General features: G+C 36.5%; 1 protein-coding gene across 7 annotated transcripts in view; it reads right to left on the bottom strand.

Moving 5' to 3' along the window:
* CDC14A (cell division cycle 14A) overlaps nucleotides 1-14,696 on the bottom strand; it is a 137,638-nt gene that overhangs the window by 11,804 nt on the left and 111,138 nt on the right. For 4 of the 7 annotated variants that reach the window (XM_024107337.3, XM_065554283.1, XM_042840633.2 and 1 more), the window contains 4 exons: nucleotides 9,392-9,507; nucleotides 7,077-7,124; nucleotides 5,440-5,568; nucleotides 4,427-4,757 (listed from right to left, as the gene is read on the bottom strand). In XM_024107337.3, the coding sequence (XP_023963105.2) occupies nucleotides 4,427-4,757; nucleotides 5,440-5,568; nucleotides 7,077-7,124; nucleotides 9,392-9,507 (624 nt within the window). Of the gene's footprint in view, nucleotides 1-4,213; nucleotides 4,758-5,439; nucleotides 5,569-7,076; nucleotides 7,125-9,391; nucleotides 9,508-14,696 lie in introns of those variants that run through there. The other 3 variants (XM_005300895.5, XM_065554284.1, XM_065554282.1) reach the window with 2 other exon arrangements.

Raw genomic sequence — 14,696 nt, forward strand, 5'->3', positions numbered from 1 at the left:
AATCGGGAAAAAACTGACCCAGTGGGACATCATATAGAAAAGGCCCTTGTGGATGACAGAACAAGGAGTAATGGTCTCAAGTTGCAGTTGGGGAGGTTTAGGTTGGATATTAGGAAAAACTTTTTCACTAGGAGGGTGGTGAAGCACTGGAATGGGTTACCTAGGGAGGTGGTGGAGTCTCCTTCCTTAGAGGTTTTTAAGGTCAGGCTTGACAAAGCCCTGGCTGGGATGATTTAGTTGGGAATTGGTCCTGCTTTGAGCAGAGGGTTGGACTAGATGACCTCCTGAGGTCCCTTCCAACCCTGATATTCTATGATTCTATGTGGAGTAATTCCCCCTTGACTAAATGAAACCTAACAGAATGACTACTTTAAATTTTTTCAAATGGAAGCATGTATCTACCAGTCATAGGCGCCGACTCCATGGGTGCTCTGAGGCTGGAGCACCCATGGGGAAAAATTAGTGGGTACTCTGCACCCACCAGCAGCCGAGCTCCCCTCCCCCCATGCCCACTTCGTCCCCTGAGCACGCCGCATCCCTGCTACTCCACCTACCTCCCAATGTTTCCCGCCCAGCCACAGCCAAACAGCTGTTTGGCTGCTCCGGGAGGGAGGGGGAGGAGCGGGAATGTAGTATGCTTAGGGGAGGAGGCAGGGAAGAGGCGGGGCCGGGGCAGGGGTGTGGCCTCATGGAAGGAGTGGAGTCGTGGCAGGAATGAGGGTTGAGCACCCACCGGCAGGAGCAGAAGTCGGCGCCTATGACCACAGTTGCTTATACATTTTATTTACAACAATGAGAACTGATGAATAAAAAAAAAAAATGGACTGTAGCCCATAATGAAGCTGTTAAAAATACAAAAAATGGTCCCGTCCAAATGTAACTAGGGAAAAGCCATAGTTACAGTCTTTTATACTGTACCTTGGTACAGTGTAAAACTATTGCAAGCTCTCCACTGAAAATGCCGGCGTTCCAGCTCCAAGATTTCCAAATTTAGCAGATGTTGATACGAGTGTGTGAGCTGATCTCAACAATTACAGGTGTGCATGGGAAGAGATGTGTTAGGACCCAAACCACACAAGGCTAAGATCAATATCAACACCTTGAAATACAGCTGGAAACAAACAGGAAGCCATTGGGGTCTTTGGCATACTGGCGAAATTGTTCAAAGCTAATCTGACTAAAATAAATCACTGCATTCTGCATCATCTATAGCTTCCAAATGCCCTTCAGAGCTAAACCCATGTATAGCATTATGAATTTTAAGATCATGAACGAGTGTTATTGAGGCCAGGTGCACAAAGGGAAAACTGTCAGAAACGTATTAAGGGGCACTTCTAATAATCAAGATTATAAATTTAATTTAATTTAATTTAATTTAATTTAATCCAATTTATAATTAAATTAATGGAGATACCCTATCTCCTAGAACTCGAAGGGACCTTGAAAGGTCATCGAGTCCAGCCCCCTGCCTTCACTAGCAGGACCAACTACTGATTTTTGCCCCAGATCCCTAAGTGGCCCCCTCAAGGATTGAACTCACAACTCTGGGTTTAGCAGGCCAATGCTCAAACCACTGTGCTATCCCTCCCCTAAAGAAGAGAAAAACATTCATATCATCCAAATGATGAGACTACTTAAGGTGAGAAGTTTACAGGAAACTGACTCTTTAACACTTTAATTGTTCTGATGAATGAATATCGCTATTTTTAATAATATTTAATTTGCTTCCAAGGTACCTGCCTGAAATGCTCAAATGCAGTCAGTCAGTCAGGGGAGCTTTCAGTCATATGAGCCCTGATTCTCTCTACCTACATGCCTATCCTCTTCCCTGCACTGTCCTGTCTGTGAATTCAGTCGTATAACATATAGATATCTGGGAACATCCATCAAGGATGACTTAAAAAAAAAAAGAACCAAGAACATTCATGGCTCTCCTTCAAGTTCAAGATCCTTATTTTGCTGCATGGCTTATTCTATTGTTTTAAAATGTCCATGCCTCAAGGGATGAATCCGAGCAAGTGGTGCTGTGTTACTAGATTATCCTGTCCTAAAAGCTGTACTCTAGACAATTATCATGGCTAATCATTAGACACCCTACATTTATATGTAATCTGAGAACAAGATCTAGGTACATCTTCCTTTAAGGAGGATCCTGTGTAAGGAAGTTACATTCATGGATGCCAGGGAATTCAAAATGTCCCTAGTAGGGCTATCAATTAATCACAGTTAACTTAAGCGATTAACTCAAAACAAATTAACTCGATTAAAAATTTAATTGTGATTAATCCCAGGTTTAATTGCGCTGCTAAATAATAATAGAATACCAATTGAAATTTATTATAAATATTTTTGGATGTTGTTCTATATTTTCAAATATATTGATTTCAATTACAACACAGAATGCAAAGTGTACAGTGCTCACTATTATTTTTTATTACAAATATTTGCACTGTAAAAAAGATAAACAAAAGAAATTGGGTTTTTCAATTTACTTCAGACAAGTACTGTAGTGAAATCTCTATCATGGAAGTGCAACTTACAAATGAAGATTTTTTTTTTGCTACATAATTGCACAAAAACAAAACAATGTAAAATTTTAGAGCCTACAAATCCACTCAGTCCTACTTCTTGTTCAGCCAATTGCTAAGACAAACAAGCGTGTTTACGTTTACGGGAGATAATGCTGCCCACTTCTTATTTATGTCACCTGAAAGTGAAAATAGGCATTCACATAGCACCATAGCTTGGTAGTTGTACTTCATCAACTTTACATTGATCATCAGTGATAATGCCAGCTGGGCTTCTAAGTGTTATATGGTATAAGAGATGCCATGCACTATTCCTGAGGTGTTACATTTATTTAAAAACAGTGATATGCAAAACCAACCAATGCCTCTTTTAGTTAGAGTCCCATTGGAAAGGAGTAGCGCACTGTCTGTTCTAAGACAACTGTCCCCATGCCCGCTCTCCCAAGAAAGTGCTGCCATATGTGGTTTTACAAACTGAACTTAATTTGAAAACAAGATTGGGGAGGAAGGGAGGAATGGCATAACTGCTATTTTCAAATTAATTTGAAAACTATTTTATTACAACTACAAGAAAAAAACAAATAAATGAAACGTCACTATTTTTAAACAGACAAACAAAAAGAAAACAATACAGGCTGTTATATAGACCAAATCACCCCCCAATATACATTTTATTGCAGATTGATATTCTTTAGCATTTGAAGTTATGCTAAATTTACTTTTAATGCATTCCACTTAGAAATAGCAATTTTTTTTTCCAAGGAGAAAGAACCTCAGAATATGATGGCCAAGACTACAAAATTGCTAAAACGGAAGTAATACTGGGAAACATTTTTGATACAAAAAGATGCAAATATCAAGTTTTAGAGAGACCTATCTCGTGATTCAGGAAGCCATCCCTACACATACATGAAAGCACTTATGTGTTTAAGGCACAGGTGTAAGATATTAAAATTGTACTTCTTTAATATTTAATATGACTTCACATACTGGAATGATTTATTCTGGAAGTTTTCATAGGATCTTAAAGGAACACTTGTCAACTTAAAAAAAAATCACATTTGTGATTTCTCTCTTTTTTGTTTTAAAACCTCCTATTTTTGCCAACACCACCAAACATAACTGAAAGATGAGAAATAATTTCTCTATTTTTTCCTGTTTCTTTACTCTGTACATTTCACAATGTATAGTGAGTTCATTACTATATCAGTGTACCTCTGTGTGGGTTTTTTACACAGCAACAAAGGAGAAAACGCATTTACCTTTCCTCCCACTCTCACCCCCTCCCCCTCAAAAGGAAAACAGGGTTATAAAACCATGAAAAATAGAAGGTAGATTCTGGGGTATGGCATACTACTTTGAACTATCTAACTCAGTGTTTGAAAATGATGAGTTTTCAATAGTGCCCATTTAAAGAACTGAGTTGATTCATTTTATGCATATTTATTTTCAATTAGTGTGGTATATATATACAAAGCAGTTCCTCTAATATTACTGTATAAAGACACCTATGATATCTAATGATCCAGGAAGATCCTATACTACATAAATTGAAATTCTCAAACTAAAAGTTATAACACAAATGATTTGAAATGGAAAATCTAGAGGAAAAAAAACTCCAAATCAGAAGCTGTAATCATGAAAGGTATTTTTATAATTTGTCTACTTTCATAACACCTTTCTCTGAGCCAAATTCTGGAGAAGCAAAAAGGAAGCAGATGAAAGAACATTAGAAACAGACAAAGATGCTATATGCATTCAGAAAATTGTAAAAGATAAGGGATTAGAAAGTTGCTCTGAGATTGTTAAGAGTTTTTTTGTGATAGTTTTGGCTGAAGAAGCAAGGTAGATAAACTTCTGTCATGTCCCTGAGAGGGCTTTTGTGGCTGTGAACTTACAGGAATTGAACGACTCAGGTATCGTGCCGGAGAAGTAGTTAACCCCATAAAGGAGGGTTGGTAGGTGCTGTAGTCGTCATCTGTCCTGGTGCCATGAGAACTGACATGACTGTTGAGGTTGGTGCCATTATTGCTGCTTCTGTTGTACAGGTTGTTGTTCAGCTCATGGTAATTTCTGGTAGGCAGCTGCAAGCTGCCATTCAAATGACTGGAGATATGGTTTACAGAAAAACCTGTCCTAGAGGATGATGACATCATTTTGCTCTCTGTATCATCTGAAGCGGCATACAGGTTCCCTAGAGAACTGCCTAGTCTGGAGTTTACGGAAACGCTGAGTGGAAAACATGTGGGAAAAATACATGCAATGTATATATATGTGAAGATTTCACACACAAGACATTTAAAGACATTAGGGGAAAATGACAAGGACCATTCTGACACATATAAACAGTGGTAGCACACAGCTTCATTTTCTCTCTGAAATAATGAAAATCCAAGTTCTATACAAATTACACATCAAAAGTAGTAATATAAGACAAGATAAAGGAGCCAAAAAGCTATTTCATAAATATCCTGAGAGTAAAAAATAGGATGCCTTTAGTTCACTAAAGCACTTGGGCTAACAGAACATCTCATTTCATCTTAATGAATGAATATTCATTATGTTCAGCGGTTATGGCAAAATCCATGAACCACCGTGAATTTCATTTAACATTCTACATTATTCAGAATAGCAGAAATATCTAAGCTGTTACCTAATGGCAACAAATGAAAAGTTCATAATAAGGACATATGATCTCCCACTTAGTATTTTATTGAGATGAACAGAATTTTATAGATATTAAAGTTTTGGGAGTGTTCCCCGCTAATTTATATTCAATCTCAGACATAAGTGACAAATGTATAAAGCAAGAAAAATGGCCTATTTCATAATTTGTCATGTGACTTTAGAGAAAGTGACATAACCCTCCCTTAAACTACCCAAAAAGCCACATAAGGACAAGAAAATGTACCTTTTTAAATTAGATCCTAAGGACGTAGGGCTTCTGCTTATTCTCTTTGCAGATGGTGAAACAGCTGCTGCCACCTTGGAGGACTTCAGAGGAGACATGGACCCTTGTGAACTACTTGAACTATTCAATCTGAAAAAGTATAAAGCTTTAATGGGGAGCAAGTGAACTCAAATGTGAACTTCAGAAATAATAAATTGTTTTAAATATCAAGGAGTGGGTGCCAAAAGTTAGGCTTCTAAATCCATATTTAGGCACTTAAGTAGGTGGCCAGATTTTTCAAAAGTGCTAAATACTCAGCAGTTCTCATTCACATCAGTTTTGAAAAATCCCAATTTTTTTAAAAAAAATCTTTACTATGATTTGCTCCTATTTATGCATTTTTGCTAATAAACCCTGGGTATGTTTAAAGAACCAGAATGAAGATAATTTTACATACTAAAAGATCACATCAGTTTGTTAGTCACAGCCACTGAGTTTTTCCTCAATGTATCAAGTCACTTACTTGGTTAAAGGCTCCGTGAGCATGCTAAAATTTTGAAGTTGCAACTGCCACTTTTAGATTGAACACCTGCAGCTGATAAAGCTCATTTCTGTTCCTAAATTCTGCTCTTCATTCTTGTGTTTTAGGGGTTGGTCCTGTGAGATGCTGTGCACCCTCGCTTCTAAATTATGTCAAAAAGTACTTTTCTAGGATTGGGCTTTTAATAACTAAGTAATATATGACTTAATAATAACAGAAATATGGTGCAGTAGGTTTCTCAGAAATATTTTTGGGTAAGTCCTAAAGTCTAGTGGCAATGTGATATCCTCTCACTCCCATAGCTGGCAGATCAATATGTTCAGCTCTTGGGGAAAGAAAGTGCTTTGTGTTCTTAAAAGGTTCCAACTGAAATAGCATGGTAATAATGGTCTTAGGTGGGAGCTCCTCTAAGTGCATGCCAAGGAGTTTGAGGTAGACAAAAGTAAACAAGGGGAAATGGAGATCAGCCCCCTCAAAAATCATGTCTCTTAAAATCACATTGGGGATAATTGTAGCCAATATATTCTTTTGTTTACTAAATACTATCTCCCAGATAGTACTATTTATCTATTTTAGATACCAGGTGACAGGCACAATGGAAATAACCAATTGCTGGAGATAATGATTCAAATTTATCTTTTTAAATGTAGTACCATTTCTAAGATGGTTCTTAATATTAACACCACTTTTCATGCTAAATTGTATTATCTTTAATGTGGCACAAGGTTTGCAGAAATGTTTAACTCTGATCCAAGTCGCAAGTGAGGTAGTGTCCTTCTAGTCTCTAAAGGACATTTATCAATTTCATAAAGTTACTATACATTTTACACAACAGGCAGACTTTATTCAGGAAAGGCCCATTTATAAGACTAAAAAAGTTTTATTCCACCATTACTAGAAGACTAACTGTGAAAATTAACCAATTATTTTCTGTCCCTTGAATGGGTGCTTAAAATAGATTTTAATATCAATATCAGAAGTCTGACAAATTGCTATTAATCAAACTGATAAGGCAAAGCTCTAAAACGTTAAAGAGTAGAAGATCAGACGTTTTTAAAAAATGAAATTTAAATGCACTAAACATTTTCTCACAAGTTTAACTAAGTAAAATAAATACCTGAAAGGTTGTGATATTGATCTGGTGTGCAATTTCATATCTTCCAGCCTAAAGAAATTAAAGCAGCTTGTCACACAAAAAATTATGAAAGCATAGTTTCAATCTTTTAGTAAATATAAGACCAAAGACTCTGACTTGGGGATTGTTATTATTTTGGGCAGCATACATAAAGTAGAAAATGCTTCATATAAATTGTGAGATGCATCATAAAAATATGTAATTTTTTAAACTGTACTCCTGAAACATTGTTTTTCAACTACAACCATCAAACCTACACTCAGCTGCCATCTCCTGTCATACAATACCAGCTTCATAGGTGCATAAGAAAATTCTGTCATAAAAAGCCAACTATGTAGGTATGTATATGGTCCTCCTCCTCTTCATAGTATATGAACTAAAGGATAGAAATAAAACCTCTATTCCTTCTTCATCTTTAAGGGTAGCTTGAAAATAGGTTAGAAGACTGGAAGTCTTTGGTCAGCTTACTGTGGAAAAGTTGCAAACTTCATTTTTCATGTATTTACTTCTGAATTTGGGGAGTACTATTCATGATGTCTTCAGTTTTAAAATCCTTCTATTTGAAACTGCACAATATGTTTAAACACAGACTTCAGCCTCAATTTTTTTGCATAGACAATGTTTTACAATTATATCTAAAAATAAGAAATTTTTGAGCAGAAGGGGGAAAATATAAAGGGAAATCAAAAGTATGAAAAAGGGACCCAAATATTAAACATTCTTTTTATGTGCAGTTACTAAGCAACAGCAAAGCATTTTGACTTGAAGTGTTTGTAATTAAGATTACATTTGAAATGGCATTTCATTTAACTGTTATCCTTAAAGACTTTCATTTAGTTATTGTTTTACAAGATGGAACTCAAAACTCATTATGAGAAATACAGATAAATAATTTAAAATTGGAACCAAATATGTTGTTAATTATTTTCACAGGAATGTAAACTTTTATATGGTGAATAAGTGTACATTTATAATATGACAACAATTGATACTTTAGATTTTGAGTTGCATTTTTCAAATTTTCATTTGGTGCCTGATGGTACAGGTTTATTTTAGTGAACAGCAGCAAAGAAAAGAAATACAGACATGGAAAGGAATAGAACAATATTATATTCAGTTCTGTCTTAGAATACTTCTAGCATTACTAATTAAGGCTCAGACATAATAAAAAAAATCTCTTTACTGCTGCAGTAGCAGAGAGAATAATTCTCTCCTTTGGAATGCAAGTTTTATTTTAAATTAAATATCCTTGTTTGATAATACTACCTCTTTAAAGTTTCTCCAATTCTGCATCTCTCTTAGCCTTTAGGACTCCCACCATTTTTATCTGCTTTAACTGTCCTCATATCAGGAAGCAACCCTACCCACTTGCTGAGGGACAATACATGGCACTTAGTATGGTGCTTGCCACAACTCCCTAGGGGTTGCTGTTGAGAAATACAAATCATTTTTCCAAGGTTGAAAGGGTACTACCTCCCAGTTCATAACAGGAGACGGGGAACTGAAATCCATTTTCTACTTTGGGTCTTCACAGAGAACTGCCATTAGATTACCCCCCTTTAGCTCAAATGAGTTCCCCCTTCTTGAAATGTGGGCACTGGCCTTTTACTTGGCTTAATTACAATGCTGTATGCACATATTAAATTACATCAGTAAGTTGTTACAGTTATGAAAGCTTTTATACCACAAAGCAGTATCTGGCTACCACAAATGCAGTTCAGATAATATCAACAATATCAACTGCTAACATTAACCCATCTTGAAGGGCAGCATGAACAAACTTGACAAACACCTAAGTCTGAAGAACCCTTGAAGAAGAAAGCTTAAGATTGTGCAAACTATTTCTGGTAGAAAGAGGTGAACTTTAAAGCTAATAACAAATCTGTATAAATGTAACATTTATAGTGGGTAGAAAGTGGTGTGGTAATATGGTGGACTAAGCACAGGACTAAGAGCTAGAAACTTGAGTAATAATTATTAATATTTATTGTTTGTTGTTTAGTGTATTACCATAGCAACTGGGGGTCCCTTAATACCAGCTCTAAGACTAACCACTTCTGTAGTCTTAGGCGAGTCATTTAACCTCTCAGTTTCAGATTCCACATTTGAGTGCCTACTTAACTCACTGAAAAGTTGGCAGTATTAATGTTTGTAAAGTGATCTAAAAATGAAAAGGTCTACATATCATAACTTGTAAGTGTCAGAATTATAAAACAAAGAAACAGACAAGCATATGCTTTTCATAAAGAATTAGTACACACTGAATTTAATAATACAAAAAGTTAGAAGAGGATTACCTAAGAGCTCCAGTTGTAGCAGATCGCGGCTGTCTCTGACTTTTTAAGGCACGAAGTTTGTCTCCCTGTGTCATGCCGTTCTTAGATTCCAACTCTGCATTGTCTTCAAAGTCATTCTAAAACAAAGGAAGATGCATGCTAATAAAAATACAAAATCTTTAGAACACTAATCTAATTTCAGTGCCTGAAAGATTACTTCTGCTTTGCAGAGACTACAATTTAAGGGTCAGATAGTGCAATTATAAACAAACTAGGGAAATACTACCTAGATGGAGCTACTATAAGGTGGGTGCATAACTGGTTGGAAAATCATTCCCAGAGAGTAGTTACCATTGGTTCAGAGTCAAGCTGCAAGGGCCTATCAAGTGGGGTGCCGCAGGTATCAGTTGTGGGTCCAGTTCTGTTCAATATCTTCATAAATGATTTAGAAAATGGCATGGAGAGTACATTTATCAAGTTTGTAGATCATACCAAGCTGGGAGGGATTGCAAGTGCTTTAAAGGATAGGATTAAAATTGAAAATTATCTGGACAAACTGGAGAAACAGTTTGAAGTAAATAGGATGAAACTCAATAAGGACAAATGAAAGTACTCCACTTAGTAAGGAACAATCAAGTGGAAATGGGAAATGACTGCTTAGGAAGGAGTACTGCAGAAAGGGATCTGGGGGTCCCTTTCAGTCCTAGATTCGATTCACTGAATGTAGGCACACCACTACTAACTTCAATGGGGCACTATGTAAGCACACATCCACATGGATGCATTTATAGGATCTAGCCTTAATTACGTACTGAGTCGGAGACAAGTGACGGAAAACACTGGAAATAAAATAGGAAGTATTTTGTAACAGACATTTCAGTTGTTATGGAACCCAGGAGTCCTAATTCAGACCTCTACTATCAGGACAACAAAAGCTTCTCCTTATTCTTACTATACACTTTGACTTAAGATCAAGAGTAGAGCCTTCAGATTAACACCAAGTAAAAGAAATGGATACATTCTTGTGCTGTGGATTATGAGGCAAGTGACTGAAAAGATTAATTCCTCTAGTAATGGAGTGTGAGAAGTGAGGAAAGAAAGAAACTTACAAGATCTTTAGAGCAATGCAGTTCTGGAAGAGTTCAGCTCTGCTATTAAAAACAATATCAGGGAAAACACAAGAATAAAAAGAGAATAGTATTCTAATTTAGGAATGTATCCCACTGTTTATCAGAAGGATTAAAAAAGCATTTTGAACTCCAAGCACTTTAAAAAATTCAACTAAGACAAGTGTTTCTCAAAAGTCTGCTCCAGGTCATTAAGACATAAGGAATATTAAAGTGAATGCCAAAATGTGTTATACTACAAAACAGAGCACATTTAAAAAAATATTTTAGTATTGGGTCATTTACCAATAAAAAAGTGTTAAGAAAGCACTTAACAGCTGTGTACAATAGTAAACTTAATAGTATATGTAGGATTTGATCGTGCCCCAATGAATCAAAGGAGTTTTGCCATTGACTTCAGTGGGAGCAGGATCACATCCATACTGAGGAATCTAAGAAGCTACAGATTATCTTCCTCTGAACTCTGAATTTAATAAAAAAAAAAAAAGTAGTACAGGTTAGGGCATTTCGGACTCAAGATCCTCTGTATAGCTCGGGTTATGTATTTCCCACAAAATAAAAAGTATGATACAAAAAAACTTTTGGTAAATAGCATAATAGGAAAAGCAAAGGAAGTAAAGATTAAAGTGCCTTAAGCTACAATTTTAATAGGAAAAAAACATGGAAATTTCACACTATAATAACGAGGTGACATTAAACTAAACAAGAGACGAAAAAGTGTGGATGGTTCCAAGTTCCCAGAGAGTTCGCTCTATTCTAAAGTTGTGGCAGAGACAATCAATAATTATGATTTTCAAAAGAACTTGGTAACAGCAGTCATACAAACAGCACATGTCCAGCTTCACCGCAGATCAATGCCTCTTCTCACTGTTCTCTGAATACAGCTTTCATGAAGAATACCTGACTTACCATGTGATCTTCCATTTAAATTGGACTGACTACATTATGCTGAATGGCTACTTAGACACAGTTTCTATTTTTAATGGTCCTTAGCCAGATAAATGCATGGCTTTTGAAGCAATTTTAATCTAACACTGCAAGAATTTTTATAAAGATTTATTTGGGGGGGGGGAGGGAGAGGGAGAGGAATCTAAATTACCTGATCTTAAACTTCAGTAATTTAACTCCTTAAAAATACAGTAAAAAAGCAACTTAATTATGTACCATCATAACCAAGCTTTTATAGAAACCTAAACCAATTTACATTACAGAAAAAACAAAAGCACCCCCAAAATAAATTCTCTTTATTGTTTAGAAATAACTCTTACAACTCAAAAATATCCAAATACATTTTTTTTTCTAATTTAATATAGAAGTTAAAATTCCTTCCATCCAAAACACCACCTACATAATTTGATTTAGAATTTTATTTTGTTTTTACATCAAAATTTAAAATCTCTGAAAAAAAGGTTGAAAATGGAACACTGTAAAACAGAAATCTGGCTAAGCAAAGCAGGAATCGATACTCCTTTTATAATTATTTCAAAAAAGAAATAATTTACATAAAGGAAATACTGAAGAACTTCAACTATTCTGTGGATAACGCAGGTGATAGGGTTAATGCTTTGGTGTCTAAGATCCAAACCACCTGATTTCGAACCAAGTCTGGGCTCTATGCTGTCCCACGTGCTCCAGCTGCTATAGATGACTGGGGTCATTGATTGGTTACTACCTGCAAGGACTAGGGAGAAAAAAATGGAGGGATTTGTTTCTGCCCATTTGCTGGCTGGTAGCCATTTTTGCTTTGTTTCAATGCCACCCCTTCCCACCTTATATGACATGGTATACCTCTTATGATGCTGAGGGCTATGCTGATCACCAAATTTTATTTGGGGTCTGGAAGGGATGTGTCTCACATAGCAAAAATTGGTAAATTGCTATGTAGACCATTTCACCTTCCATTCAACATCCCAGAGTCTAGTTTACATTACACTTGTTGCAATTCTGGTGGATTCCAGTACTGTGACTGGGTTAAGAAAAAGACCCAATGCAAGGTCCCAGTAACCCAATGGGCTGCTTGGGTACAGGCCCCAAGTATCACACTGCACGAAGCGGTATACCTGCTTCCATGTCTCATACAGCGTGGGGCTCCCCATCTCTCATCTTTCCTACCTCCAGTATGGATGAGGGAAATGGAATGGGATTCTGGCTTCATACCGGGTCCCTGGGCAGGCCTGAAGGTATAAAGGGGGCATTGCCATAATCTCCATCTTCAGGTTTGTAAAACCCGGGGTCACTGGTGCCCAGTTAAATTTGACTCTGGAACAGCCCAGTTGGGTATTTCGAGGAGTGCTTCCTCATTGGTTAATAGTTTAATAAAGCTGTGGCCTCTGCATGTAACCATACTCTGGCATGTGTCTCATTGCTTCCATGTCTGCATCGATTAAGATGAGCTAGTAAAGAAACTGGCAAAGATTTTTTCTGAAAAAAATTATAAACAATATCTGTTAAAAGTGAATGTCTGCAACATCTGCAAACAAAATTTGAGACAATCATAAGCTCTTTCCATTTCTAGGTCTTTATTCTTTAACCGGATGAAGTCACAACCATCAGAAACAAAGTGCTGGAGGTTAGCAAAGATGAAAAACTGCGATGGGGGCAGTATTTTACCAATTTTTTCATTTTAATGATGTGATCATTTCTTAGCATATGAACTCTGTAACAAGACTCCAATACACAAACAGTCAGAGAGTTTAAACTATGAACTTGCCAAGATGGTTGATCAAAGGCCTGTGTGAACAAGTAGGTCCTGAAACTACTCCCAAAAGGACAGCAAACACTGAATGAATTCCTCCAGCAAAAAAAGCCTTCAATTTAGAATGGTCTTACAACACAATCAGTTCCAGTTAGCAGACTACAACATCAACCCAGTTGATCCTAAAAGCTGCAGCAGAAAGCAAGAAATGCACTGTCCCAGAAAACTAGACATTTAGGATCTTCACAGATCCTAAGCAACAAACTGAATTACAATTGGACACAAATAGTTGCCAGAATAGAATACAGTATCATTGTTGTATACTCAGAGTGACCCATTCTCAAAAGACAAAAAGGAGCTCAGGAGAGCTGACAGTTTCTGAAAGAGACAATATTAAAGGTGCAGCAGCAAACTATCCCGATACAAAGGAAAGACAGGAAGAATAGCAAAGATTAGGAGCAATGTAATGACCTGAAAAATCAAAAAGGAATCCTACAAAAAGTGGAAATGAATAAATTGCTAAGGAGAACAAATGACTAGCACAAGCACGTAGGGACAAAATCAGAAAGGCTAAGGGACAAAATGATTTAAACCAAATAAGGGACATAAAAGGCAAGGAAAAGAGGTTCTATAAATACACTAGGAGCAAGAGAAATAAGAGGGAAAGTGTAGATCCTCTGTTTAGCTGGAAGGAGAGCTTATAACTGATGACATCAAGAAGACTGAGATGTTTAATGCCTATTTTGCTACACTAAGGATAGCTGACCAAAGAGGAAATGTCTCCACCGCTCTGTGTACTTTTTGTGATTCTCATCACAGAGGAGATTCACTTACACTTCTTGCTAAGTACTTGAAAATCAGCCATTGGAGATGAGAACTTCAGCTACTCAAGTGATTGGGGGAGGCAATGAAGTGCTACCTTGCAGCAAAAAGCACTATTGGGACGGCCTAGGACACAGGATAAATCTAGAATTACCGGTATATTGAAACCGGAACAAATTCTAGGTTTCAATAGAACTGGCTGGAAAACCAGGATGACTGAATCAATGGAGTTGCCAAAGAGTCGCACAAGGCATGCCATCTCTCATTTCAGTGGATAGTGGCCAGGGTTTGGTTATTTTGTTTAGCTGTTTTTCTTTCCTCAAAATACTAAATATCAGGTAGCTACCATATTCTTTCAGCCAACATATTTACCAATATAGCTATTCTCATCCTGTCCTATCAAGATGCTAACCTTGAATTTACTTTTTGAAATAGATAACAAATAAGCTTTAAGTTTTATTTTTGTATTGTTTATCACAAATATTCATTTTTCAAACATTTTTTTCCTCAGAATCTACATTCATTTTAAATTCTACTTTTTCCATCACTGATGGTTGTTTTATCATTTTGGCTGTTTTCTGCTCTTCTTTTTCATTATTATTAGTATACACCGAGGACATTCTTCATTCTTTTTATTTTTACTGTCTTCATTTAATATGTATATGCTTAAAAGGATCTATTT

The sequence above is a fragment of the Chrysemys picta genome, chromosome 8, assembly GCF_011386835.1.
Source record: "Chrysemys picta bellii isolate R12L10 chromosome 8, ASM1138683v2, whole genome shotgun sequence".
NCBI classification, from domain to species: Eukaryota; Metazoa; Chordata; order Testudines; family Emydidae; genus Chrysemys; species Chrysemys picta.